We start from the raw sequence: 23,914 nt of genomic DNA on the forward strand, positions 1-23,914 counted from the left end.
TTCCACCCATTCTTCAACAGTTTCGCACATATTATAAGAGGTAGGTATTATTATACCAGATCGGCACCTTTTATCTACTCGCCCTGGCCTGAGAGCTGGAGGGGCGTATCCTTGTAAAAAATGACAAAAATGACCAACTATGCAGCGTGGAAAGTTGGCGTAAGGTTAGCAAAGCGAATGAATGACGATGACGCACTCGTATCTTCGGGACATTCTACAATCAACAATCAACATTCAACAATCACAAATAAGGTTCACAATAAACAATGAAACAATTCCATCCAAACTTCTAATCGTCAGTCATATTGATGTGTAACTAGTTTTCGTAGTTCCCGCGGGTTGATCGGGTATACATACTAATGACACAAGCTAGATACTTAGCACACCATCTACTAGACCTCAGCCGTCAACAGAGCCGCACCTGGGCATGTGAAGTTACAAACCATCTCGGTAGATGGTTAAAGACTCAACTCACAATACTGCGCCACGAGATAACGGATGTTCGCATTCATTTATCACCACGACGCCCCGTTAGATACAACCAGATACCTACCTACCCGTGGACCTACCTAGTCTTACCTTAACCGCCACATCAGCGGTCAAAATCGTCATGGGCGTTAATGTACTCTCTTCATATCTTACGATCATTCTAGATGAACTACAGTATATTCACCAGTAAACTTTCCAAAAACGAGACCATCAGTAAAGACCGAGTAGAAACCACAGATCACAAAGTCCAGCCTGCACGCCATCCATGCAAGTCAAGGCGATTAGGCTTTTCGATCTACAGCGCCCAATTCTGTGAGTTTATTTAGGAAGTCGATCAGTTTAAGAATATAAGGCTGGCTGGTTTAACCTCGAGATCGTCTCGGATCTTTGGGTTTCAACTTTCAAAGCTGGCTGTGTTTGCTGCTGTGGGACGATGGTGGTGGGAGGATATCTGATTGGTTGGATATGGTATTGCTTACGAAAGGAAATTCAAACCGTCTCCACTCATCCTCGTGGAATATATTATGTTTGATGTCTGGTCTGGGTAGGTATGATTACACGCGATACAATCAGGTTGAGATAGTATAGCTCATCGATATATTATTTATGGATACTCGAGTAGCTCTCCAGAAATACAAAGTATCTTATGCAAATCTCTATCGATATGTAATTGATTTCATTCATAATTCTTTCTCTACTATCAAGTAATAAGGTTACCGGTATTGCGTTTTCTATTGCTTCTCGTAAGATTACAACGGAACCGTTCAGACAGACTTCTACTATTCTCAAGCACATGATGGCTGACTTATCTCATATCACTGAGTATGAAGTATAGTCTGACATTCTCATCTATGTTAAAACGCATAAATCTAAACCAAACAATATAGCATCCATGTGCATCCTGATTCCAAAAGATGCACCTTCTGGTATGTAATCATATCATAAAACATAACACTCGTCGCAACAAATCACCGACGTGAAATTCTATCTCCTTGAAGTCAATGAGCTAGCTCCCCAACGCCGATTCACAAAAGCGCGGTTAAATAACGATACTCATTTAACGTCTTTGGATGGGATCACCACCACCAACCGATCAAGTACCACATTGTAGCCTGGGAAAACACCATAAAATCAAGTATTAATCCGTACGCCAAATAGAATAGTTTAACATCTTAAATCGAGTCACTAAATAACCTTAAGACTAACAATCAATCCAATATAGGTAGGTACTTCTAAACAATGGATATCCCGAGCAAAAGAATACTACGGCTATCCATTTCAGTAAACACCAAACGATTTCTACTCTTCACTAAGGTTACGAGATATCTAGTTTCAATCTCAATCTCACATCTCACATCTCACATCTCACATCTCTACCGAAAATCTCACAGCACAATATTTAGGTAGGTAGGTATTCAATTTCATATTTCATATTTCATATCTATCTGCACTCAAAGTATCGTATCGAGATGAATACCATACCACAGCAATCCATGAATCTCAACATTTGTTTGCTTTTAATGCAAGGTTATCTACATCTTTCCTTTTTCATTGGCAACAGCACCAGCGACGGAGTCGCTCCCAGATTCCGGGTTGTCGTACTGCTGGTTGTGGTGTTGGTGCTGGTGCTGATACTGGTCCTGGGTTTGGTGATGGTCCTGGTGTTGTTGATGGTCCTGGTGCTGGTGCTGATACTGGTCCTGGTGTTGTTGATGGTCCTGGTGCTGGTGCTGATACTGGTGCTAGTGTTGGTGCTGGTGCTGATACTGGTCCTGATACTGGTGCTAGTGTTGGTGCGGATGCTGATACTGGTCCTGGGTTCGGTGATGGTCCTGGTCCTGGTGATGGTCCTGGTGATGGCTCGGGTGCTGGTGTTAATGGTGGTGTTAGTTCCGGTGGTGGTGTTGATGGTGGTGTTGGTTCTGTCGCTAGCGTTGGTGCTAGCGTTGGTGCTAGTGTTGGTGGTGGTGCTGTGATTGTGTTGCTATTCTCCAACGATGGCTGTGCTGAGGAGGAATTTTGAAACGCTAGTGATGCTGTCGCGAGATCTTGATCTGGAGATACATGAGCTGAGGATTGTGAGTTTAACGTCGAAAGTGGAAAACCTCCAGGCTCGTTCCACCCTCCCGATGACACGTTCGAATTGGCAGGACCCGGTGATTGCAAAACATTGGTAGACATAGGCTGAAGTGCCGCCGTTCCTCCTTGTGTGATGTTACTGCTGACGGGTACATATCGAGTTGCTGGTAGTTTTTCCAGTGACATACGATCTTGGTTACCTATATCCAGATCATCGCTGCAGATGTTTTCTTTTAGTCATGGTCTAGGAAACGTGGAAAGACTGAAAACTTACTCTCTTGTGCATTCCCTACAATACATATTCCTATCAGGTGTGATCATGGGTATCGCTTCTCTACAATAAGCATCCCCAACCAAATGTGTTTCGCACCGGTATCTGTGGTGGTAATCATCGTGCCCACATTTCAAGCATCTGAATCTATCTATTTCGCAATAGTAGCCAGAGGTTACATTACTAGGAGTATTCATGATGATCGTCTCTGAAGTTTTGCAATTTCGATTTTTGAGGTTGGACATAGATGTCATTTATAGACCATAGTTGGTAGTTTCTTTACATCTTTCATTCATTCGTTGTGAGGGTCTATTGAAAGGTTGATTGTGCTCTCATTACATCACATAGAGAGTCTATTCATGTTCCGCGAGTTCATTGCTTGTTAGACTAAGAAAGGTGAATCTCAATCAAATACTTAGTGACTCATGCTGCTATTTTCATTTTGAGATCTGGAGAGGAGGGGGATAATGCACTGTAGTCAAAGGGTCATATTCTTTTGCTTCTAATTTCCTAAATATTCTGTTCTATTGGTTTCCTCCTTTTACAATGCGAAAGTTCGCTGCAAATTAGGAATGTTCTTGTTTAGTTGGTGAGAATTCGAGGCTGGAGTAGAAGGACTTTCCTTTTTGCTATCTGCGGATGATATGTAATTTCTCGCGGCTTGTTAGCTGTTACTCGAATGTAGTTGTTCTCAGGAGTGATATCTTCAAGTGTTGGGTTTGAGTTGTTTTGCGGGGATTTGGGGATAGGGAAAATGATGGTGATGATGGGTGAATAACCTGTTCCGTTCAATCACTCAACTGTATCAAAAGATTGCTTGTTTGGCAGACTGCAATAGATAATGGTACCATGGGATGTTTAGATTGCCATCGACTATTAACCGGCTTACATATCATTTCGAATTGTTTTCAACTCAGAATGCTGTTTGAATTCAAGAGACTTGAAAGTATCGTTTTTTACAATAACGATGGTGTCAATCATTGTCTTTGCAGGCAAGCTATCACTCAAGTGGCACATTATTTTTATCTTCACGAAACCATCGAATACGGTAATCAACCATTGATAATTTCTATCATAAAACCAAAACTTCCCATCCCGGAAGCATCTCAAGAGGTTCCAAAAGTATCTAATCCGACCCCCATACTCCTAGGAATCCGTCTTCAAATAGAATTGTAGTATTCAACCATATATGCCATTTTTTGGGTACCCAGAAGTATACATCCAAAAGCGCGCTAGAGCCACCGAAGTTCTCAGAACTCTGGAACCACAATCCTTGGACCTCATCCCGTCAGTACAGGAGGACATGTGAAGTTACATCTGTTCTTTATGTACATTATTTGAACACCATCCTGCCGAGAGGCGATCGAACAGTCTGATTCGTAGAAGGCCACTCCCTTCACTTCTATCTCCTCTGCTCTTTGACCAAAAGTTGACCTGATATCAAGGCGTCAATTCAGGACAACTAGTCACGAGAGCAGAAAAATCAGGACGTGAATCAGTCTAGAGTATATTAGCAAAGTCAATAATCGCAACATAATCAGATTACATACTTTCTTCTTCTTCCTCATTTTCATCCTCATCCTCTTCGTCCACAAGATCTCCTCTTCCAGCAGCAGCAGCAGCAGCATCTGCTCTCGCCTGTATTCTCCGCTCCTCCTCAATTCGTACATCACGGATATCCTGTGCGACCCCATTCAGACCCGCAATCGCGCCAGCTATATCACAATTGTATTAGCAAGTCTCTAAAGATGATTAAGGAAATAAGAGGGATTTACTCAAGGCATCAAACATGGTATCCACATAATCGTTGAGATCCTCTGCAACGGGTGTTGCTGTGCCCGAGGACTCTGCGGGTTTCTTGGACTTGGACACCCGGGAGGATTCCCCCCCGGAAGATTTTGCCTTGGGTTTGACAATATACGGCTTCGATGTAGTTGCCGATCGATTGGTGTTGGACTCCCGCTTTTTGAGAGCATATTTTCCTTTTGCGCCAGGAAATCCACCCGTGGAAGATGTGCCGGATGCTTGCATTTCTCCAGCACCGCCAACGGGAATCGCGTGGGAAGCGCCGGTTCCGGCTCCTAGGGATGAGCCACTGGAGATTCCTGGTTGTGGAGCGTAGGAGGTTCCTCCCGGTTGGTAAAGGTCGGCGATGGGGAGAGTTGTGAGGGTGGGGAGGTTTCTGCCGTTGAAGAGGCTTTCTGGGGTGGAGACGGGTGGGTTGAGTTGGGGGGTGTAGGGGTAGAAGGGGGGGTGGATTGGTGGGGGGATGGGGTGCCGGGGTTGTGGGGGAGCTGGGGTGGTGTGGGGTGTGGCTGTTGTGTTTGTTGTGGTTGTTCTAGCTGTGGTTGTTGTGGTTGTGATTGGGGGGTTTTGGCGAGTTGGGGGTTGAGGGGAGAGAGGGAGGGGTATGCTGGGGTTTGTTAGTTTGGATGGGTATGGGGATGAGGGAGGGGAGAGAGGGAGAGAGGGAGAGAGAATCAACATACCCAGTGGCTTCTCTTTGAGATTCTCTTGAATCCCTATCTGTAGAATGTGTTAGTCAAGTGAAGATGCTACTACAGCAGGTAAGTTTCGAAGGGTATCAGGAGTTATACATACTGCGACTGCGCTTCGCCGAACCATCTCCTTGACGATCCATTTTGATAGTTGTGTATGTAGTTTATTCTTTGCTTCGTATGGAGATACAATAATACAAAGATATCGGAAGTTGAAAGTGCAATAAACTTTATCAAACTTGAAGTACAAGCAAAGTGTATAGTATGATATGATACAGAGAGCTCAGTAGTATCTTACAAAGAAATGAGTGTTTCGAAATGGATAGTAGAAACAATGTATCTAGAGAAAGAAGAAGTGTTTTCTAATACAGAAGGAGAGAAACATAGGTAGGTATTGAGGGGGTATATATAAACATTTGTGAACAAGCTTCCCCGCTTCTCATGACATTTCTACAGTAGCTAAGATTGGTACTTTGAGGGGTTTGATTACTTGACAGAAGAGACAACCCGAAGCCGAAGCCGAAATTAGATTTGTTTTGGTTGGTATTAGATTGACCTCGGAGTATCTCGAATATTAGAGAGGGGAAAATGGTGAAGTAGAGCATTGGATGAGGGGGTAGTTTGATATTGCTATATGATAACTGACTAGTAAGGATACTAATGAGATGAATGAATGAGTAGTATATAATGATGCTGAGTTTTTCACTTGGAGAGGTATCTGTATGAACTAAATAGTTTTTTCAGATTTGATGATGAGCCAAATTGAGGTATTCAAGAAGATAATATTAACAAAGATTGTCTGTCTACTCTCTGATTCTATTTCTTATTAAACATTTACTATTTGCTCTTCATCTAGAAACCATCATCAATACATTCATCAAACCAACAAACCACATAACTGTATACATTCATCACAAACTTTCTAGTCACCTACAGATTCACTTCTCGGTCTTCGGTCTTCGGAGTGATGATTCTACTCTTGGAGGTATCATGATCTGATATCCATCTTCTCATTTCCTATCTATAACATTCACTTTGGAAAAGAGACACGAGAAAGAGGTTTGAAGGAAACTTGGAAAAAAGTGGCGGAGTCAATGAATGTTCGGGATCTCTCTTGAATGTTTCCTGGTAAGTAGTTTTATCATTCTTTGTTTTCCCCTTTCTTTGCTCTCATCTATCTTCTCACAGTCCAACTCCCCCTTCACACACAACGATACCCTACAAACAAAACACTCAAACCAACCACACATCACTCTTTCAAAATGTTTGTTCCCTTCCCTACAATCAACTTTTTGACAATCCTGTCCTTTCTCTTTATCATTGTGTCTGGAAATCCTATCAAGCGCAGCGAGGAAGAAGCTACAGGAGTGAGAATATCAGGTCTTTTTGGTCTCTTTACTACAATTGCTACTTCTGCTTTGACGACTGGTGAACAAGTAAGTCCTAGACTTCCTTCCTAACATGATTATTTGATCTTACCCTTCTCTTTCCACATCACCCTATCACCAATTTCCTCAGCCCCGAATCACTCAAACTAGCCACTCGATCAGCCTTCCAAGAAAAACACAATCACTAATCCTAACACCAACCCAACAGGCCGGTATCGTCATCCTCTCAAGCCAAACCATCTACATCCAAGAACCCAACAATTTCCCCGCCACTGAATGGGGCGTACCGGAGCCCACACGCTCCAGTTCCAGCTCCAGCTCCTACGCAGCTGGAGATGTTGCTGTGACTAGCACATTTGGGAATACACCATATAGTTTTCCTACCTCTGGTTTCCCTGCTGCGAGCACGCAGGTTGATGCTTCTTCGTCTGAAGTTTCTTTTACTGATGCTCCGGCTTCTGCTTCTGCTTCTGCTTCTTCATCCGAAGATTCTTTCACCGAGACTCCTGCATCTTTATCTGCATCAGCATCAACAGACTCAACCCCAACACTGATCCTAACACCCATCATCGAAGACAAACAACAAATTGCCGCCACAACAACATCATGCAACCCCGCCATTGCAGGCGTAACAATCCCCGCTAGTGCTCTCACAACCGGCGAATACGTCGCAGTGGAAGTTCTCTGCGAGGAAACAATCTACATTCAAGAGCCCAATTTCTATCCCACCAAGACCTGGTATGGTATCTCCGCCTCCTGGACACTAAATACCACGGTCACCACATCCACATCTACATCCACGATATGCAATACCACAGTTGCCGGTGTTACTATTCCCGCCAGTGCCCTCACGACCGGAGAATTCGTCGCTGTGGAAACTCTTTGTGGCGAGACGATTTACATTCAAGAACCTAATTTTTATCCGACCAAGACTTATTACGGTGTTTCCGATGCTGCTTCGACGAGTATGACTACAACTTCTGCAACGAGTGCATCTCCATCAAGCACAACTATGGACGTTGGATCGCAGGTACTGAATGCCCGCGCCGGAGATGGTGTACCGTTTTTTGCGAATAACATGCCGACTTCTCTACGTCATGTGAATGCGAATCGGATTCAGAGTGTTGCAAGTGGTTGTGCTGAGGCTTTTGAGTAGAAAGTTTGTATCAAAAAAAATATGGGAGATTCGCAGTACGTGTGTATTCGAAGATTATTTCACATTTATTGTGGCAAGCTCTAGTGTAACGAAGGCAAACAAGCGCAAGAATTTCAAATATTCATGACTTTGTTATGGGGAAGTGATGTGCTTTTCAAAGCTTGCTGTTGTTTGAGCGATTTGCTTGAAAAGCTAAAAGCTTCGAATGTACTGATAGTATAGATGACACTTGCCATTATGGCATTAGAATGTGAATAGAAGAGTGCCCTCACAAATGCAAGTGAAAATGATTGACAAGAAATTTGAAATGATATCAGATGATGGAGCTACCTAGGTTTCTGCAACTGTATCTGATAGCAGAAGACTGCTTTTTGGTGAACTTTGACCAGAGAATCTGATAAGTTGACTATTGTGTATAACTGAGGAATGAGCGTGACTATCTGCAGAAATCATGATAGTATTGATCATGGTTGTGATAAATCGGTTATCGCCCGCCGAAAGATGGTTAAGCTTGAGATTCCCATGAAAGATGCTCCTTCATAGCCTTTCCTATATCGCTGTTCAAGTTGAAAAACCAATCATGAGACCATCTATCCTCCATATCCTCTAATTTCAAGACTTTCCATTGTGATCCTGCTTTCATCTATCTTGACACGATTTTGATAATCAAGCTAACCCGCACCCTATTTCCAGAAATTTGGGACCTTCGAAATCATTAGTCTCTTATCATACTTTACATCTTATTTTATCCATGAATTTTCTCAAGGCATTCATCTCAAATGGATTCATCAACCCCCAAACTCCAAGCAAAGCAAATTTTCCCACGACCAAAACTCCAACCATGCACAACCTCCGTCTCGGATCCTCTATAACAAATCAAAATCGTCCAATTTCTCTCTGTATTTCAAGATATTCCTCTTGATCTTCGAGCCATCCACCCAAGTAACGAAATCTTCCATGCTTCTCGTAACTAAAAATGCCGTGTCTGTGATAGTTTCCGTACCCACTCTAACATGTCCTTGCTCGATAATCTTATTCGCAGCCTGTACTGTCTCTGCCATTCTTAATCTTGTCATTACAACCGGTAAACGTCTTCGACAGAATGCGGAAACAGTAACGTGCGATTCAACAGAGGAAAGTTTGGAAGTGGAAGCGGTGGAGGGGAGAATTCCCATATCGTGAAGTTTAGAGAGGAGGAGCTGTTCATGCTTTAGACGGACTTGAGAATCGGGAGGTAAGAGTGTGAGTTTGTGGGCGAGTTGACGGAGAGACTATTCATATTTATATATTAGTATTTGATGGTTCCTGCCATAGGAACTAGAAACTTACACCGCAAAGTCTATTGTATTTTTGATAATCCCCAGGTTTTTGGATCGCATATCTTCGTATCACAGCCGCATCTCGATGATTGTTATCCGATGCGTAGGTTGTGAAGTCCACTTTTCGGAGGAGCTTCTGCTCATGATGCTTAAGTTTACGAACCATATTGTGAAATTGAGTTCAGTTGAAAGAGTTGAAAGATGTTATGTCTGGCGCGAATGTCTGATGTCTATCATTATTCCATTGTAGATATCAAAATAAATTTTTGCGGGTCATCGGAATAACCAGCTCCGATGCGGGATTTCGGCCCGCTTTGGACTTCAAGATTTTGGGATTGAGCAACACCAAGTGGTCCTGATATTGAATCGTTCAAGTATAGCAACCATGCCTCCTCGACTACAATGTTTAAATGCCGCGCGCAATGCGGTCTCATCGCCGCTCCTTGGAATGCGATTTTCAACCAGTAGGATTATGTCGGCTGGTATGTCAATTATCATTCAAAAATATCTCCACCATGAAGCAAATTGCTAATGCTCCTCGCAGAACTTCCTCCAAGATCCGACACATCCCCCTCAGAAACGATAGGTTATGATAGTCTGATGTCTCTTGTAAACAAAGCTCAAGAGAAGAGCCACGAGCGACGCAAGGCATTATTAGCCAATTCTAGGGTGCAGCAAACTGCGGCTCAGGAATACGAAGACAATGTTTCGAAATCAGCTCTGACAAAACAAATACATAGAAGATGGAGAGCTGGAGATGTGTATGCGCCACATGATTTGAGTGGGATAGAAATGGCGAAATGGAAGAAGAGAGGAAAGGTTACGAGGGATGTTTTTGATGTGGTTGCTTTTGACCCTATAGCTACGGGGAGTTACAAGGTTAGTTTTTCTTTCTTGGATTGAGAAAGTAGAATGATATGGCCATTTTTGAGAGAAGCTTGAGTAGGACTAATGGATGTTTCAGAATTTCTCAATCATGTCAGAATATGTAACGCCGATGGGAAGGATTAGAGGAAGTAAGGAAACGGGATTGAGACCGGTTAATCAGAGAAAAATTGCCAAGGCAATTAGGAGATCTATTGGTTTGGGTATGATGCCGAGTGTGCATAGACATCCAGAGGTTCTTTACAAGGCGAGGGAGAAGGCTGAGATGAACGATAATTACAAACGAGGTACATTGGTGTAGGGTATTTGCAGGATGGCAGAAATGAAGGAATGTATAATATATGTCGACTTGGTCGCAGACATGCCTAGTGGATCGGAGTTTGCCGCAATGATGTCAAAATTAAGCCTGTATCAGTTCCGGTCGCGGAATAAGCCACATCAACTAAGTACTACTGGAAATGAAGGGGGGAGGCCCGTTTCCGTGAAGTTACTATCATGCCATTAGCTGTTTGTTTGACGTTACAACTGGCGAAGTTGCCACTGTCACGCCGACTCGAGAGTTCTCGAGTTGGACAGTATGCGTTCGCGAGGGGGCTGATTTCTTCATACTACATGAGCGCCGTGAGATGTGTTTCGATGGATATACATAAAAATTCAATAACGATCTAACAAAATTTTATCAATATTCGGCTCTGCAAGTGTATGAATGCAGACATGGGAGCTCATACTTCTGCCTTAATGATTAGGCCATACGCCTGAACAGGTGCTCAGGTAGGTATCCTTGAAGTCGGAAGCCGTACAAACAAAACATCGCCATTACTCCAACACACTAATTATCGATACTAAAGTCTCTAAACCAACTCTTCCAAATACATTTCAAGTTTCTTACAATTTATTCAAACACTTTAAACTCCATTCTATACAAACTCATCCATCCACCTTACCTTCAATCGGCCTAACCCAAAATGCGTCTCTCACGTCCTTCCTTTTTACTAAAATGGGGCCGACAACCTTTCAAAAGACCTTTCATGGCTCTTAATACGAGAACTCCCCGTACTCTTCGGAATTATTCTACTGCCAACGACCCCAATGTATCAAATTCTGACCTCGCCAATGATTTAATTCCCACACACAGCATCGATTATGAAGAGTCAATGAAGATGATTGGTAAAATCGAGAAGGAGCTCGAGGAAAAACGTCTTTTAACGGAACAAGTAAACATGCTAGAGTTGATTAGGTTGAGATCAATGTATTTCAGAATGGTGAAGGAGAAGGGAACTGTACTTAGGAAACAACAGTCGCAACTAGATGCTATGGAGATGGAACGCAGACAGTCCTTCAAAGTTTTCTTACCAAACTCAATCCGCCAAGCCAATAAATTCCAGCAGTTGGAAATTATCTTCGACGCTACGTTTGGAATTTCTAAGGACGACGCCAAAACTTTGTTGATCATGGACGAAAGTTGTGATGAGGAATACAAAGTACAGTATACTTTGGAAGCCCATGGATTGGTTTTTAGTCGTCTCATGCCGGACACATTTCCACCGGTATTCAAAGAGTGGCTGGAGACGATTCGAGAGGTCAAAGCCCGAATAAACTATGTAGAGGCGGCATATCGAAGAAGCGCCACCGTTGAGGAGGATGGCGCATTAAAGGCACCGGATTTATTTTCCACAGCTGACGATAGATTGTGTGAGAAAGCCAAGGAGTTAACTGAGGCTTGCGACCTCGCTTACCTTGATGATTTTAAGACTTTTAGTAAATCTACTTATCCCCTTTGGAAATACAAGGATAGAATGATTGCAGAATGGGAAGAAAGAAAATTGATGCCAGAGTTGATGGCGGCTGCCGAGGCCAATAGGAAGATCTACTGGAGGTATCTATGAGGTTTCCAGTTGTATTAGATGGTGTAGAGATTTGGCGGAAGTGGGAAAGGAGGTGGGACCTCGCCCCACAAAACTGTTCTGTCACGACAACATAATGTCCCTCTTTAAATAGCAAAACTCCCCGCTCTATAATATAAGTATTAGTAGTGATACTGACAGACCATACATGTATTTATCACATAAACTTGTGATTTTGAATGTTGCAAAATGTGAGATTGTCCCTTGAAAATCGCCAGCCGAGAAAGCAGTTGGCCAATCTCTTACGAACAATCGAGGATTTTTACAAACTCCACAATATCCCAATAGTTGATGAGAGAAACTTGTGCAAGAAGGAATTCGGTGTCAAACCCTGATTTACAGGGGCTTCCTTTGGAGTCTCGCAGAAGAATGCAAAGGAGCCTTTTTAATATTATAGCAAGTCTCTTCTGTAACTTTTATTGCTTGAGAAATAAGCGAAAAACTGAAATACATCCATAGAACAGGGGATATCTCGACGACTAATAATAGGTAGATAAACTAAAATAATGTTCATGACTGCGTTGAAACCGAGTTCGGAGAAGCTTTTTCTTGAGAATCACGGAACAATTTGATGGATATACAACATAATATTTCCTAAAGAAACTGAGATGCCTGTGATCTAGCTCGTGCAGATCAGGAAATAAAACCGAGGATATCTCGTCTGAATTATTGGGATACCGGGCAGGCAACACTTATATGAGTGTGAGGTTCGGACCTGAAAGATATGGATAATTGTATTCGTGTATGCCAAATAGCGTGGTTGAGTAAGAAAAAACTATCTGTAGTTATGAGTGATCAGCTTATGTTATCGAGATAGTTCTATTGGAAATGAAAACAAGTTGATATCTCAGTCATGAGTGTCCGATTTTTCTGATTATGTACCTATTCCGGGTAAATTATACACAGAGGAGTGGAAAAGATTGGACGACAGTGCAAGTTATGCAGTGTATAGAAGATGTGAGCTTCAATGAGGGGGAAATTTGAGGCTTCAATTGTGGCTTCTTATTGCAATGATCGGTCGATTTTGATCGTCAGAAAGAGAAAATGTCATTAAATTTCACAAGAAATCCGTAGGTTCATTTTCAGTCACTAGCAATATTCTAATCAATTCTGATACTATCCCGCCTCTTCTTAAGTCCAAATTGAAAATCTCAAAATTTACTTCTTCTCAGAATATACGGCAAAGATTACCGAACTTTAATAAATGGGCCCAGAGAATTTTGATGTTGATTGTCAAAACACAGTTCTTGTGAAGACAAAAGAGGTGCAAAAAAATGTGGTGGTCTAGCTGTCGTATTCGGGAGGAAGGAGTTATACATACGTTCGAATTGGTGAACAACTATTCCAAGCGCCCATTTGCTCCGATCTATGCGATCGAGTATCAATTGCTGGTCTATATGACGTCTTATAAATTGCTAAGTTGCTAATTTTCTAGTCTATGCGACCACTGAAGTCGAATGATTCGATTTCTCAAATCATCCTTTGCTAAATGTGATCTCGTAAATTATGATAGGTGTTTATAATCATACGAAGGGGTGGCGGATGGCTGTCTGCATTCTGTGGCAACTGTTAGCTTAAATTGTGAATTCTATTTTGACTCGAGCGGTGAATTAGACAGCTAGACCACAAAATGTGTTTGTTTTGAGGGTTTCAGCCTCTGAAAAATATAAAGCAGCGGTAGCGAAACGCTTGTTAAGGGAGAATTACGAGGCTCAGTTTGGTCATTTGGGTCTTAGGTAGAGCAAACGATGAAATCAAGTTCGACAGTACGAAATTTAAGCAAGCACCCGCGCAGTGTACGCCAGATTTTTATATATTACTATAGAATTTATAAAAGACAAGCTATATTTTGGGCGTATTATTTAAGATTTCATAATGAAGATTCGATTTGGTTTAAATTTAAGGAGACAGGACTCATAGTGTCCTCGATTTGCCGTTTATGTATAGAATCTACGCAGACACACCAAGTCATATTTGAGCTTCTATACTTGCGATGGAAGTTCCAAAACACAATTGATGGCGTAGAGATTTGGAAATTCGGAGGCTTCGTTCCACAATGCAAGAATTGTAGCCCAGGCGATTCATTTATGCTATGAAGGCTCTCACTGCTATTGGGAACATGAGCAAGGTAGGAAACCATGTAGCAACATGATGTTTTATACTTTTGAGATCACGATTTGTACTGTACTTCCAAGGGAGTATTATACTCGGGAGAGCAATTCTAGAATCCCGTACCATACAAACGGAGGGGTTTAGATGAGCGAAGATAATCGCCACTTTCGATGCCTTTGCCAATCCTCAACCAAAGTCCCAACCTAAAGTTTTGTTTGTTCAAGGGTCTTAAGCTTTATGAAATCAGTATGCACAATACGCATAGTTATATGTGCATCGAGGTAGTGTTTGTCTTTGGTTTGCGTGATTCTAGAACGTGAAACGTAATAGTTCCACTGAAAAACTTTCTACACTTGTAGAAAATAGAATTAGAGATGACATACTAAATATACCGACTTTCTAATTCAAAAAACAGGAGCCTGCGTTAGTGTCCTACCTTATATTACTCATTTAAAAATGCAAGAAGTCAGGGTGGCCTAGTGGGATAGAACCAGCTTACATGAACCAAACCTCTATACAGAAACGAAAACCTTGGATACCAACTATGAAGTGCCAGGCGTCAGTCTTCTGTGCTTTGAAGCCATGAGTATAACTTTGAGATAACTATGTGTGACAATGTCTTTGACTGCGGTTCCCAATGATCCAAGGAGACTTCCCAAGGCCAAGATAATCGACTGCGCAGATCTTCAAGCTTAGAGAATATTCCCTAAGGAGAAGAGAGTCGATACTATGTCTTCTTTTACTAAACTCTTACTCAAATATAACTAAGAAAGTATTACTATAGTTGCTTTCACACAGAAGGAAGAGGCAAAGAAAGTAAGTTACCAAGCGAGGTCTGAATCTACTGAAGTTGTGAGCCATATGGACCGTGCGCAAGTGGATCCGCAATGATTACATAAATACTTCAAAACGGCTGCTACTCAATCGCTAGGCTGTCGGGGATTGATATATTTATTTACTCTCAGCCTTGCATCTTTTCTCGAGGTTTCATTATTTCAATGCTTTGAACCTTGGATTTTTAATACAATAACATTCGCAATTATGTCTGGTCGACGCGATTTCCTCAGTCAAAAGGCGCCAGAAAATTATGTCGCTGGTTTAGGTCGAGGAGCGACAGGATTTACAACACGATCTGATTTAGGTCCTGCGCGAGATGGACCAAGTGAAGATCAAATCAAAGAGGCTCTTGCAAAGCGCGCTGCTCAACTCGGTCAAGCAGCTCCTACAGCATACGGAGCTACAGAAAAGAAAGATGATGAGGAGGACGATGAGCGCTTCCAGGATCCGGACAATGAAGTTGGGTTATTTTCAGGTGGCGTTTATGACAAGGACGATGATGAAGCAGATAGGATCTACCAGGAAGTGGATGAGAAGATGGATAGAAGGCGGAAAATTAGAAGGTTTGTCTCCCCATTTATTTCGAGTCCCCATCCTCCAATGCATTTGGTTTATCATATGAAAATAGATGAGCAGATTACCGACGAGTTTACCTACAGGGAAGCACGAGAAAAAGCAGAAAGGGAAGAATACGAACGCAATAATCCCAAAATTCAACAACAATTCGCGGACCTGAAACGAGCATTAGGAACAGTCAGTGATGAAGATTGGGCAAACTTACCGGAAGTGGGTGATTTGACTGGCAAAAATCGACGAAGCAAGCAAGAATTGAGAAAGAGGTTTTATGCAGTCCCCGATAGTGTTATTGCTGGAGCTCGGGACACAACTGAGTTGGGGACCACTGTAATGGATGATGGAGGAGAAAGTGCAGCAGGTGATGGACCTGATGGAACTATGACCAATTTTGCGGATATTGGAGCGGCGAGAGATAAAGTACTCAAAGTAAAACTCGATCAAGCGTCTCAAGGCACCGACTCAATGTCTGGCAGTGCGACCAATATCGACCCGAAAGGATATCTTACAAGTTTAGCCAAATCCCAAATTAACGAGGGAGAAACCCAAGTTGGTGATATCGTCCGTGTACGAACTCTGCTGGAGTCTGTTATCAAAACGAATCCAAAGCATGCTCCAGGATGGATTGCAGCTGCTCGTGTCGAAGAGCTTGCAGGAAAAACTGTAGCGGCACGTAATATCATCGCACGTGGTTGTGAGTATTGTCCTAAGAGCGAGGATATCTGGCTGGAGAACATTCGATTAAATGACAACCACAACGCAAAGATTATTGCCGCAAATGCCATTAGAAATAACGATCGTTCAGTGCGGTTATGGGTTGAATCGATGAAATTGGAATCAGAACCCAGAGCCAAGAAACGAGTCATTAGGCACGCGTTAGATCACATTCCTCAATCTGTGAATCTCTGGAAAGAAGCTGTCAATCTCGAGGAAGATCCCAGTGATGCACGTCTGCTTCTTGCAAAAGCCACCGAGATCATTCCCCTTTCAGTTGAGTTGTGGTTAGCGCTTGCAAGGTTAGAAACATCCGAAAATGCACAAAAGGTCCTTAATAAGGCTCGCAAAGCTATACCTACTTCTCATGAAATTTGGATAGCTGCTGCCCGTCTTGGTGAGCAAATGGGCACAGCGTCTAAAATAAATGTCATGAACCGTGCTGTTAAAGCTTTGGCGAAGGAGTCTGCCATGTTAAAAAGAGAAGACTGGATTACTGAAGCAGAAAAGTGTGAGGAAGAGGGAGCAGTTCTGACTTGTGGTAACATCATTCGTGAAACACTTGGATGGGGACTGGACGAAGATGATGATAGAAAAGACATTTGGATGGAGGATGCAAAAGCTAGCATCAACCGTGGGAAATATGAAACTGCTCGTGCTATTTATGCTTATGCACTTCGAGTATTTGTGACTAGCACAAAGCTTTGGCTTGCAGCTGCAGACCTGGAAAAGAACCATGGTACCAAGGAAGCTTTGTGGCAATTACTCGAGAAGGCTGTCGAAGCACGCCCTACCAGTGAAGTGCTGTGGATGATGTTAGCAAAGGAGAAGTGGCTAGCCGGTGAAGTCGATAACGCACGAAGAGTCCTCGGTAAAGCATTCAACCAGAATCCAAATAACGAGGAGATTTGGCTGGCGGCCGTGAAACTAGAGGCAGAAAACAACCAACCAGAACAAGCACGAGAACTTCTCAAGACGGCACGACAAGAAGCCCCAACTGATCGTGTATGGACAAAGAGTGTTGCATACGAAAGACAGTTAGGTAATATTGACGCAGCTCTGGATCTCGCCAATCAAGGATTAAATCTCTTCCCCAGTGCAGCCAAATTGTGGATGATGAAAGGTCAAATTTACGAAGGCGAAGGTAAAATGCCACAAGCTCGTGAAGCTTACAGTACAGGTACAAAAGCATGTCCAAAATCTGTTCCGCTCTGGTTACTATATTCACGACTCGAAGAGCGAGCTGGTATGGTCGTTAAAGCACGTAGTGTCCTCGACAGAGCCCGGTTGGCAGTCCCCAAATCACCAGAATTATGGACGGAATCTGTGAGAGTTGAACGACGCGCAAACAACACTGCGCAGGCTAAAATCATGATGGCAAAAGCTCTCCAAGAAGTACCCAACAGTGGATTATTATACACAGAATCGATTTGGAATCTTGAAGCACGTACACAAAGGAAACCAAGGGCATTGGAAGCTATCAAGAAAGTCGACAACGATCCAATTCTTTTCGTCACTATTGCCCGTATTTTCTGGGGCGAGAGAAGATTGGAAAAAGCGCAGAATTGGTTCGAGAAGGCTATTTTGCTAGATAGTGATTTGGGTGATACGTGGGCTTGGTATTACAAGTTTCTATTGCAGCATGGTACTGAAGTAAGTCTCCACTCCCCTAACTCTAGACGTGGAAATGAGAATAGGCGACTCGATGGCGTGGTTGTGTTTGAGATGTAGATCAAGACTAACATGATTCAATAGGAAAAACGAGCAGACGTGATACAGAAATGTATACTGAGCGAACCTCGCCACGGGGAGTATTGGCAGGCGGTAGCGAAGGATCCGAAGAATGCGGGCAAGGGCATCGAGGAGATATTGAAGTTGGTGGTGGAGAAAGTAGAATGAGGGGATGTTATGGATGGAAATGGAAATAGGAATACAATGAGATGGGAGCGAGGAAGTAATGGGTGTATGATATGATATTGAAGACACATAAATATTTCACATAAGTACTTGCTTGGTGCGTGGCTTGATGATTGAGTGAAGCATGTTGTATACGTGTAATATATTGCACACTCGGATCATGCGAGAGGAATTGAGTGCTGGGTTGGTGATGGTGATGTATGGAATAGAGTCTGATTGTCGGTGTGTCAATGAGGAAAGGAAGGTTGAGACTCAAACGGAAAGATTTGTAGGGGTTTCGACGGGGAGAGAGAGAGGAGTAGGGAGTCTATTACACAAATAAATTTACATCGACTTTCATATTATATTCACACTACATTCACGAAAGACAAAAGACGAAAAGGTGTATATGTGTGAAGGTGTTTCTATTCGCCAACACTAAAGACTATTACCAGTCATCCATCCATTCCTTCCTTCCTTCCGGATATCGTACATTCATAAGAGCAAGCTATCATGTGTAGCAAGCAAAAGTAAAGCCCATTCAATCCCAACGCTAAAAGAAATAACAATGCTTCGATTCATTCATCGTCCTGCCGTCCTTCGCAACAATGTAAATTATTCGAAAGAGAGGAACTTATTTGTTGCCAGTGAGGGAGGAGGCTGTCAAATATGTTAGCTATGTGTGATTCTTTGTTTGTTGCTGGAAGATGTAGTGGGATATTAACGTACCAGTGTTGGAGAGGGTTTCAGAGACAGTGTTTGCAGCATCGCCGGCAGTGTCTGTGACGGAACCAAGGATACCCTTTCCTTCGCTTTGGGCATCGTCTGCTCCAGAGCGGGTCTTGTCGGAGAGTTCTTGGGTGGTGGATTTAGATTCGGCTGTAAAGATGGATGGTTAGTATCTTGTGCGAGAGGAAGATTGGGGAAAGGAAGATTGCATACATGGTTGAACGGCACCAGCAGCCTTGTCGACACCTCCAGAGACGTTCTCTCCGATCTTGGTGGTGGTGGATTTTTGAGAGTCGGGAGTAACCTTCTCGGAGACTTGCTCGCCAACACCTTTGCGGAGACTGTCAGACATGTTGATGGAGTTTTGTTTTGAGGTGAAGAGTTGAAAAGTTGTTTGAAGTTTGTGATTGTAGGTGTGAAGTGAGTTTGTTGAGATTTTGTTGATGTGAATGAGGAATGAAAATTGAGAGGAAGAAATGCCCTTCTTATACTTAGGGAGGAGAGGAAATGTGATACTAGCCACGGTTCAAACGAGGCAGGAACGCACGCATGCCCAGGTGCTTCTTTCAAACCAAGTTAAAGCAGGTTTGAGAAGGAGGGGTGAGGCAAGTGGCTAGTGAATAATACCTACCTACCTAGTACCTACTACCCACCTGCTCCTTCCGATCCTGCTTGCTTTTTGCTTGTTTGTAGGCAACTTCTGCCTAGCATCTGGACCTGCCACACCAAGACAAGTAAAATCATTATTGGGTAGTAACATCTAAGAGAATATTATGCAATAAGAACCTGGAAACGTCATATATCCACAAGGCAACGCCACACGGTCGCATGATCATCAATGTGGCTATTTTTCCATTTGATCCATTTGATCCATTTGATCCATTTGTTCGGGATCAAAAAGCCTCTCATAAGTTGTGTATCAAGTTATGTACCCAGTATGTATGGCGGGGGGCAATGATTCCCACTGGTTCGTCCCACCCCATTCTCGCTAATGGGCAAATTGAAAATCCCATGTGAGAAGACATCGAGATTTGATTTCAAGGAAATCTATCCAAGATATACTGACGCATCCACCAATTGAAAAAATCGAACGGCCATTTGAGATTACAATGGAGCAATAAGAGACGGAGATGATGCAAAAGGATTTACCAACATATGCGCTGATGCCGGTTGCAGGAAGATTGTGAGATGGTTCTTTCATCCTCTTGTGTACTTATGATGTAATATGTAACAGGGGATATATGTGTCGTCATTACCAACAATTGAAAGATGGGGAATTGCGAACCACAATAATCAGAATCAATGGCACGCACGCAAGCAATTTTTGTGTGGGAAGGCGTTATCATCTTGCGATGGTGGATGAGTGAATCCATGATCATGGTACGAGTACGTAGACAAGATTTATATTGGGGAGATGAGATAATAATGACACAATACGTGGGTAAGAAAGAATCAATTGTGAAGCATGCATGGTAGTAGAATTGACATGGAGAGATATCAATGATAAAAAAAAAACACGTGATTAGACGATGGGATAGTTTTCTCAACTCTTTGCTACGATAGAATAACCAATTGACATGATGATGGAGAAGGTACCAACCCAACCATGTTTTTAATCTTTTGGTGAAAGTTTGGAAATTTTGATAAGTGAAGTGTGAAGAATTGGTGTGAGCTGGGTCGTGATTACCTAACCGTTGCTAAACCAATTAAAGAATGGCTCCCGGCACGTCAACCATCTTTCCACGTGCTCACGCGAATGTTGAGTTCTTTTCCGTTTGATGAAACGTTTGTACATATACGTATACATTACATAGCAGCGGCAATGATCAAACCTAGACATTCAATTATCTGCTTGTGTACTCTTATTATATTCCTGTGGATTCTGGAAAAAGTTGATAATATGAGGGAATGCAGCACGCCAGGCTTATTAATGTGCATCTACTCAAAACCCCTTACTTTACCTCATTATCGTGTCTTGCGAATAATGAATTCTTCCATCAAAACATCATCACCGATATACATATCGAACGCACATGCCCTCTAGCCAATCATCTCTCTACAATGAAGTAGCCAAATCTTTTGTTGCATGTCTACTATAGGGTCTGGAGCCTGTAACCCAGTGTCTTGGAGCCCTGGGGTGGACTTCATCATGGGAACGGTAAGATGTACAGAGTCAAGACACTCGACAGTACTAATCTTTTCACGACAGGCCAAGACGCGTTGTAGTAATATACAGTGGTAGGAGAGAAGTACGCACACAACAAGTGTCATTTCACAACATTTTTTCTTGAGTTCAAGTGAGAACTTTCACTGGAGATATCTACACAGTGCAACGCATCGTTAACATCATACACATCCATAACACAACTTAGACCTCCCTGACCGTTTCAGCATTTGTACTCTTCTCGCTACCATCCAGTGGTGCAACAACATGCTCATCGACGTCCTTCCTTCTGACATCTTCATTAACAACTTTGAAGAGTACATCCATTTCCTCCAAACTCAAGCCTTTGGTCTCTGGAAGGAACAAAGTGAAGATGAATGCGACCGAGTTAAATGTTCCGAAAATCTGTTCCCACCAAGAATTATTAGCTTTTCCCGACTTTTTCAAGGTTTCTTATCTTTTATGTGGAAATAACATACCATCCATGTTTTCCATCCAATGTTCAACACTGCGATGGGAGTTTCTCGGGAAACGACATAGTTGAAAAGCCACACAACCATAACACTGATAGCCATTCCCCAATCACGAATTCGAGTAGGATAAATCCTGACAATGTTAGTCTCTTGGAGAATATTGGGGTATTGTGACAACTTACTCTCCAATATAGACCCAAGCGATAGGACCCCAAGACATTGAATAGAATACGACGAAAAGGTAAATGATTGCCATCTGAAAAAGTTATTATTAGGCTCAGCCTGTGGTGTTGAAGTACACTTACCATTCCCTTTCCACTTGGCGTATCGTTTGTTAAACTTCCAGCGGTTGGTGGATGTGTGGCTAGGACTGCACCAAGAGCAAACATACAAATTGCCATGCCAGCACTACCGATACTCAATAGATTTTTCCTCTTGAAATGTTGGATCTAAATGATATCAGTGTCAGGATGATCCACTTATGAATTGAGACACAATAGACAGCAGAGGTATGATCAAACTTACTCCTGCGATCAAGAAAATAATAGTAGTAGCCACTTTAAGACAGGTGAAGATTCCACTGGCAAAGAGAGCAGCATTCTGAGCGGTAAACCCAATTTGTTTGAAAACTGTTGGTCCGTAGTACAGGATTCCGTTGTGTCCACACCAGATGCTAAAGAAGGAGACACCACATCCCCAAACAAGACGAAGAAGGTTTCTGGATTGAAACAGTTCGGTAATCGATCTACCAGAAGTTGCGGCAATTTCCTCTTCAATTTGCGCATGCATCTCTGCAATTTCAGTCTTGATGTCCAAGTCCTCCGATGTTGAGCCTCGGAGATAACACAAGGCGTGTTCGGCTTCATCCCATCGATTTTGTTTGGCCAGCCATCTTGGAGATTCGATTATAAGGAATGATCCGATCATAATGATTGCAGCGAGGATAATCTGGATGCTCAATGGAATTCGCCACTGTTTGCTCGTAGCCTCTAAATGTAACGAGCATCCATATGTTGTCCAATAAGCCAATAATCCACCACTCACAAGGAACATTTCGAAGAGTCCCATAAGGAATCCTCTCAATTCTTTCGGTGCAGTCTCGGCAACAAGAACAGGAGTAAGATTACTAACCATGCCGACACCAAAGCCTGCGATAACACGACCAGCATAAATCATAGACAGAGAAGGTGGCTGAGCTGCAGTTTGAAGAATTCCACCTAGCATGAAAAAAGCGGCCGCAATAGTCATGGTTGGTTTTCGACCGATGTATTTCGTGAGAAGGGCCGGAACTATAGCTCCAAAGAATGCACCGGCATTGAGAAGAGCTACAATATTGGAGGAAATGTATGCCGAATGTGCAGGGCTTGTCGAGAGTTTGAACTCTGAAGAAAAACTGTTCAAGAGGTCAGTGACGTTCCTTCGCGTGGCGGCTGTTCGATAGTCACCTTCTTAGTGCGACTACAGAACCAGCGACTCCTGTATCGTAGCCAAACAGCATAGAAGCTGTGTTAGCCACTGCGGCAACGGAGACCGCGCCTCTGTGCTTTGACAAGAGTGCTAAAGTCGAAGACATGATTGATCTGGTAGCTGAAGAAACATGTGAGGAAAGAAAAAACCAGACATCATATATCTATTCCAGATAAGATTGTCTGTAGCATTTCTCCACTGCTGCGATACGACTTATAATCGCAATAGTTCTCAGGATAGCAAAAGGTCCGTCTCTTACCTTCTGTTCGCCCAATGGACGATGCTGAGGAAATCCGACACAATGGCGCCCCGTGGGGCAGTTGATAATTAATGGTTCTATATCAGGTAAATACCCCGCGCGAGCCCATGAACCATGCGCTGTTATTTCATTTCAGTACAACCGAGACTGCAGCTTACTATGCAGCATGTATGGCACTAATGAAATTCTGCATTTGACTTATGTGGTTTCGAATGTTATCATTCGTTTTTGCCGTTTTTGCGAGTGGGTCTCTCGCCATTCTTACCTATATACTGGAGCAGGAGCTACGCATTAGGCTGTCGACTCGGTAAGCTCGCATATAAATTTGACGGCAAATTGATTCCAAATTGAGTCAATGATGTGAGTGGAGAGATAATTTCCTTATCAGCAGCATTTCTAGATATTGCTCGTTTGTGGCAAACTATAAATCTTCATTTTCCCGTCAAGCAATTCCTTGGTAAAGTAAATGTTATCACTTTCGTGGAGAAGTTCTTATCACTCATCATCGAGATTGGGTAATTACAAACAGATCCAGTTGAACGGAAGAATATCTGCAGGAACCTCAAACTCAACCGCTGCCGAGTACATGTTTGGAGCCAAGCGAGATACTTGATTGACAAGCTACATGCGAAGAGGGCAATGAGACATTTTCCCGTTCGGAGATAGCTCTCTTCCTTCAAGCATGGTCCATTTGTAGTTTG

The 23,914-nt window shown here is 42.8% G+C and overlaps 10 protein-coding genes across 10 annotated transcripts; 5 read left to right on the forward strand and 5 right to left on the reverse strand.

The window, feature by feature from the left end:
- Positions 1-129: 129 nt before the first annotated feature.
- On the forward strand, positions 130-462 carry EAF02_002023 (uncharacterized protein; the record flags this gene model as incomplete). Its single annotated transcript, XM_038898071.1, has 2 exons — positions 130-252; positions 397-462. 2 exons carry the CDS (start codon positions 130-132, stop codon positions 460-462), a joined length of 189 nt encoding a protein of 62 aa, XP_038761763.1.
- A 1,575-nt stretch (positions 463-2,037) lies between these two features.
- On the reverse strand, positions 2,038-2,868 carry EAF02_002024 (uncharacterized protein; the record flags this gene model as incomplete). The annotated part of the gene is made up of 2 exons (XM_038898072.1): positions 2,038-2,785; positions 2,843-2,868. 2 exons carry the CDS (start codon positions 2,866-2,868, stop codon positions 2,038-2,040), a joined length of 774 nt encoding a protein of 257 aa, XP_038761764.1.
- A 1,466-nt stretch (positions 2,869-4,334) lies between these two features.
- EAF02_002025 (uncharacterized protein) lies at positions 4,335-5,480 on the reverse strand (the record flags this gene model as incomplete). The annotated part of the gene is made up of 5 exons (XM_038898073.1): positions 4,335-4,339; positions 4,390-4,554; positions 4,615-5,252; positions 5,329-5,365; positions 5,441-5,480. 5 exons carry the CDS (start codon positions 5,478-5,480, stop codon positions 4,335-4,337), a joined length of 885 nt encoding a protein of 294 aa, XP_038761765.1.
- Positions 5,481-6,599: 1,119 nt separating this feature from the next.
- EAF02_002026 (uncharacterized protein) lies at positions 6,600-7,881 on the forward strand (the record flags this gene model as incomplete). Its single annotated transcript, XM_038898074.1, has 2 exons — positions 6,600-6,773; positions 6,934-7,881. The coding sequence occupies 2 exons, from the start codon at positions 6,600-6,602 to the stop codon at positions 7,879-7,881; spliced, it is 1,122 nt and encodes a 373-aa protein (XP_038761766.1).
- Positions 7,882-7,953: 72 nt separating this feature from the next.
- Positions 7,954-9,425, reverse strand: EAF02_002027 (uncharacterized protein). The gene is made up of 2 exons (XM_038898075.1): positions 9,211-9,425; positions 7,954-9,152 (listed from the first exon to the last, which is right to left on the reverse strand). Exons 1-2 carry the CDS (start codon positions 9,364-9,366, stop codon positions 8,748-8,750), a joined length of 561 nt encoding a protein of 186 aa, XP_038761767.1. The 5' UTR covers positions 9,367-9,425; the 3' UTR covers positions 7,954-8,747.
- A 160-nt stretch (positions 9,426-9,585) lies between these two features.
- EAF02_002028 (uncharacterized protein) lies at positions 9,586-10,386 on the forward strand (the record flags this gene model as incomplete). Its single annotated transcript, XM_038898076.1, has 3 exons — positions 9,586-9,682; positions 9,745-10,079; positions 10,165-10,386. The coding sequence occupies 3 exons, from the start codon at positions 9,586-9,588 to the stop codon at positions 10,384-10,386; spliced, it is 654 nt and encodes a 217-aa protein (XP_038761768.1).
- A 664-nt stretch (positions 10,387-11,050) lies between these two features.
- EAF02_002029 (uncharacterized protein) lies at positions 11,051-11,971 on the forward strand (the record flags this gene model as incomplete). The annotated part of the gene is made up of 1 exon (XM_038898077.1): positions 11,051-11,971. The coding sequence occupies one exon, from the start codon at positions 11,051-11,053 to the stop codon at positions 11,969-11,971; it is 921 nt and encodes a 306-aa protein (XP_038761769.1).
- A 3,171-nt stretch (positions 11,972-15,142) lies between these two features.
- EAF02_002030 (uncharacterized protein) lies at positions 15,143-18,124 on the forward strand (the record flags this gene model as incomplete). The annotated part of the gene is made up of 3 exons (XM_038898078.1): positions 15,143-15,501; positions 15,598-17,878; positions 17,981-18,124. 3 exons carry the CDS (start codon positions 15,143-15,145, stop codon positions 18,122-18,124), a joined length of 2,784 nt encoding a protein of 927 aa, XP_038761770.1.
- Positions 18,125-18,755: 631 nt separating this feature from the next.
- Positions 18,756-19,202, reverse strand: EAF02_002031 (uncharacterized protein; the record flags this gene model as incomplete). The annotated part of the gene is made up of 3 exons (XM_038898079.1): positions 18,756-18,781; positions 18,851-19,000; positions 19,064-19,202. 3 exons carry the CDS (start codon positions 19,200-19,202, stop codon positions 18,756-18,758), a joined length of 315 nt encoding a protein of 104 aa, XP_038761771.1.
- A 1,734-nt stretch (positions 19,203-20,936) lies between these two features.
- On the reverse strand, positions 20,937-23,240 carry EAF02_002032 (uncharacterized protein). The gene is made up of 6 exons (XM_038898080.1): positions 22,933-23,240; positions 22,013-22,880; positions 21,793-21,936; positions 21,670-21,743; positions 21,494-21,620; positions 20,937-21,419 (listed from the first exon to the last, which is right to left on the reverse strand). Exons 1-6 carry the CDS (start codon positions 23,058-23,060, stop codon positions 21,219-21,221), a joined length of 1,542 nt encoding a protein of 513 aa, XP_038761772.1. The 5' UTR covers positions 23,061-23,240; the 3' UTR covers positions 20,937-21,218.
- Positions 23,241-23,914: the final 674 nt, after the last annotated feature.

The sequence above is a fragment of the Botrytis sinoallii genome (genome assembly GCF_014898435.1).
Source record: "Botrytis sinoallii strain Bc 23 chromosome Unknown BSIN_003, whole genome shotgun sequence".
Taxonomy (NCBI): domain Eukaryota; kingdom Fungi; phylum Ascomycota; class Leotiomycetes; order Helotiales; family Sclerotiniaceae; genus Botrytis; species Botrytis sinoallii.

Excerpts from the sequence above, each read along its gene's own strand:
- EAF02_002032 (XM_038898080.1), bottom strand. The coding sequence starts at position 23,060 with ATGTCTTCGACTTTAGCACTCTTGTCAAAGCACAGAGGCGCGGTCTCC. Across the intron at positions 22,881-22,932 it reads TCTGTAGTCGCACTAAGAAG|TTTTTCTTCAGAGTTCAAAC; the intron begins GTGACTATCGAA and ends CCTCTTGAACAG. Across the intron at positions 21,420-21,493 it reads TTGGATGGAAAACATGGATG|ATTTTCGGAACATTTAACTC; the intron begins GTATGTTATTTC and ends TGGTGGGAACAG.
- EAF02_002027 (XM_038898075.1), bottom strand. The coding sequence starts at position 9,366 with ATGGTTCGTAAACTTAAGCATCATGAGCAGAAGCTCCTCCGAAAAGTG. Across the intron at positions 9,153-9,210 it reads AATACAATAGACTTTGCGGT|TCTCTCCGTCAACTCGCCCA; the intron begins GTAAGTTTCTAG and ends AAATATGAATAG.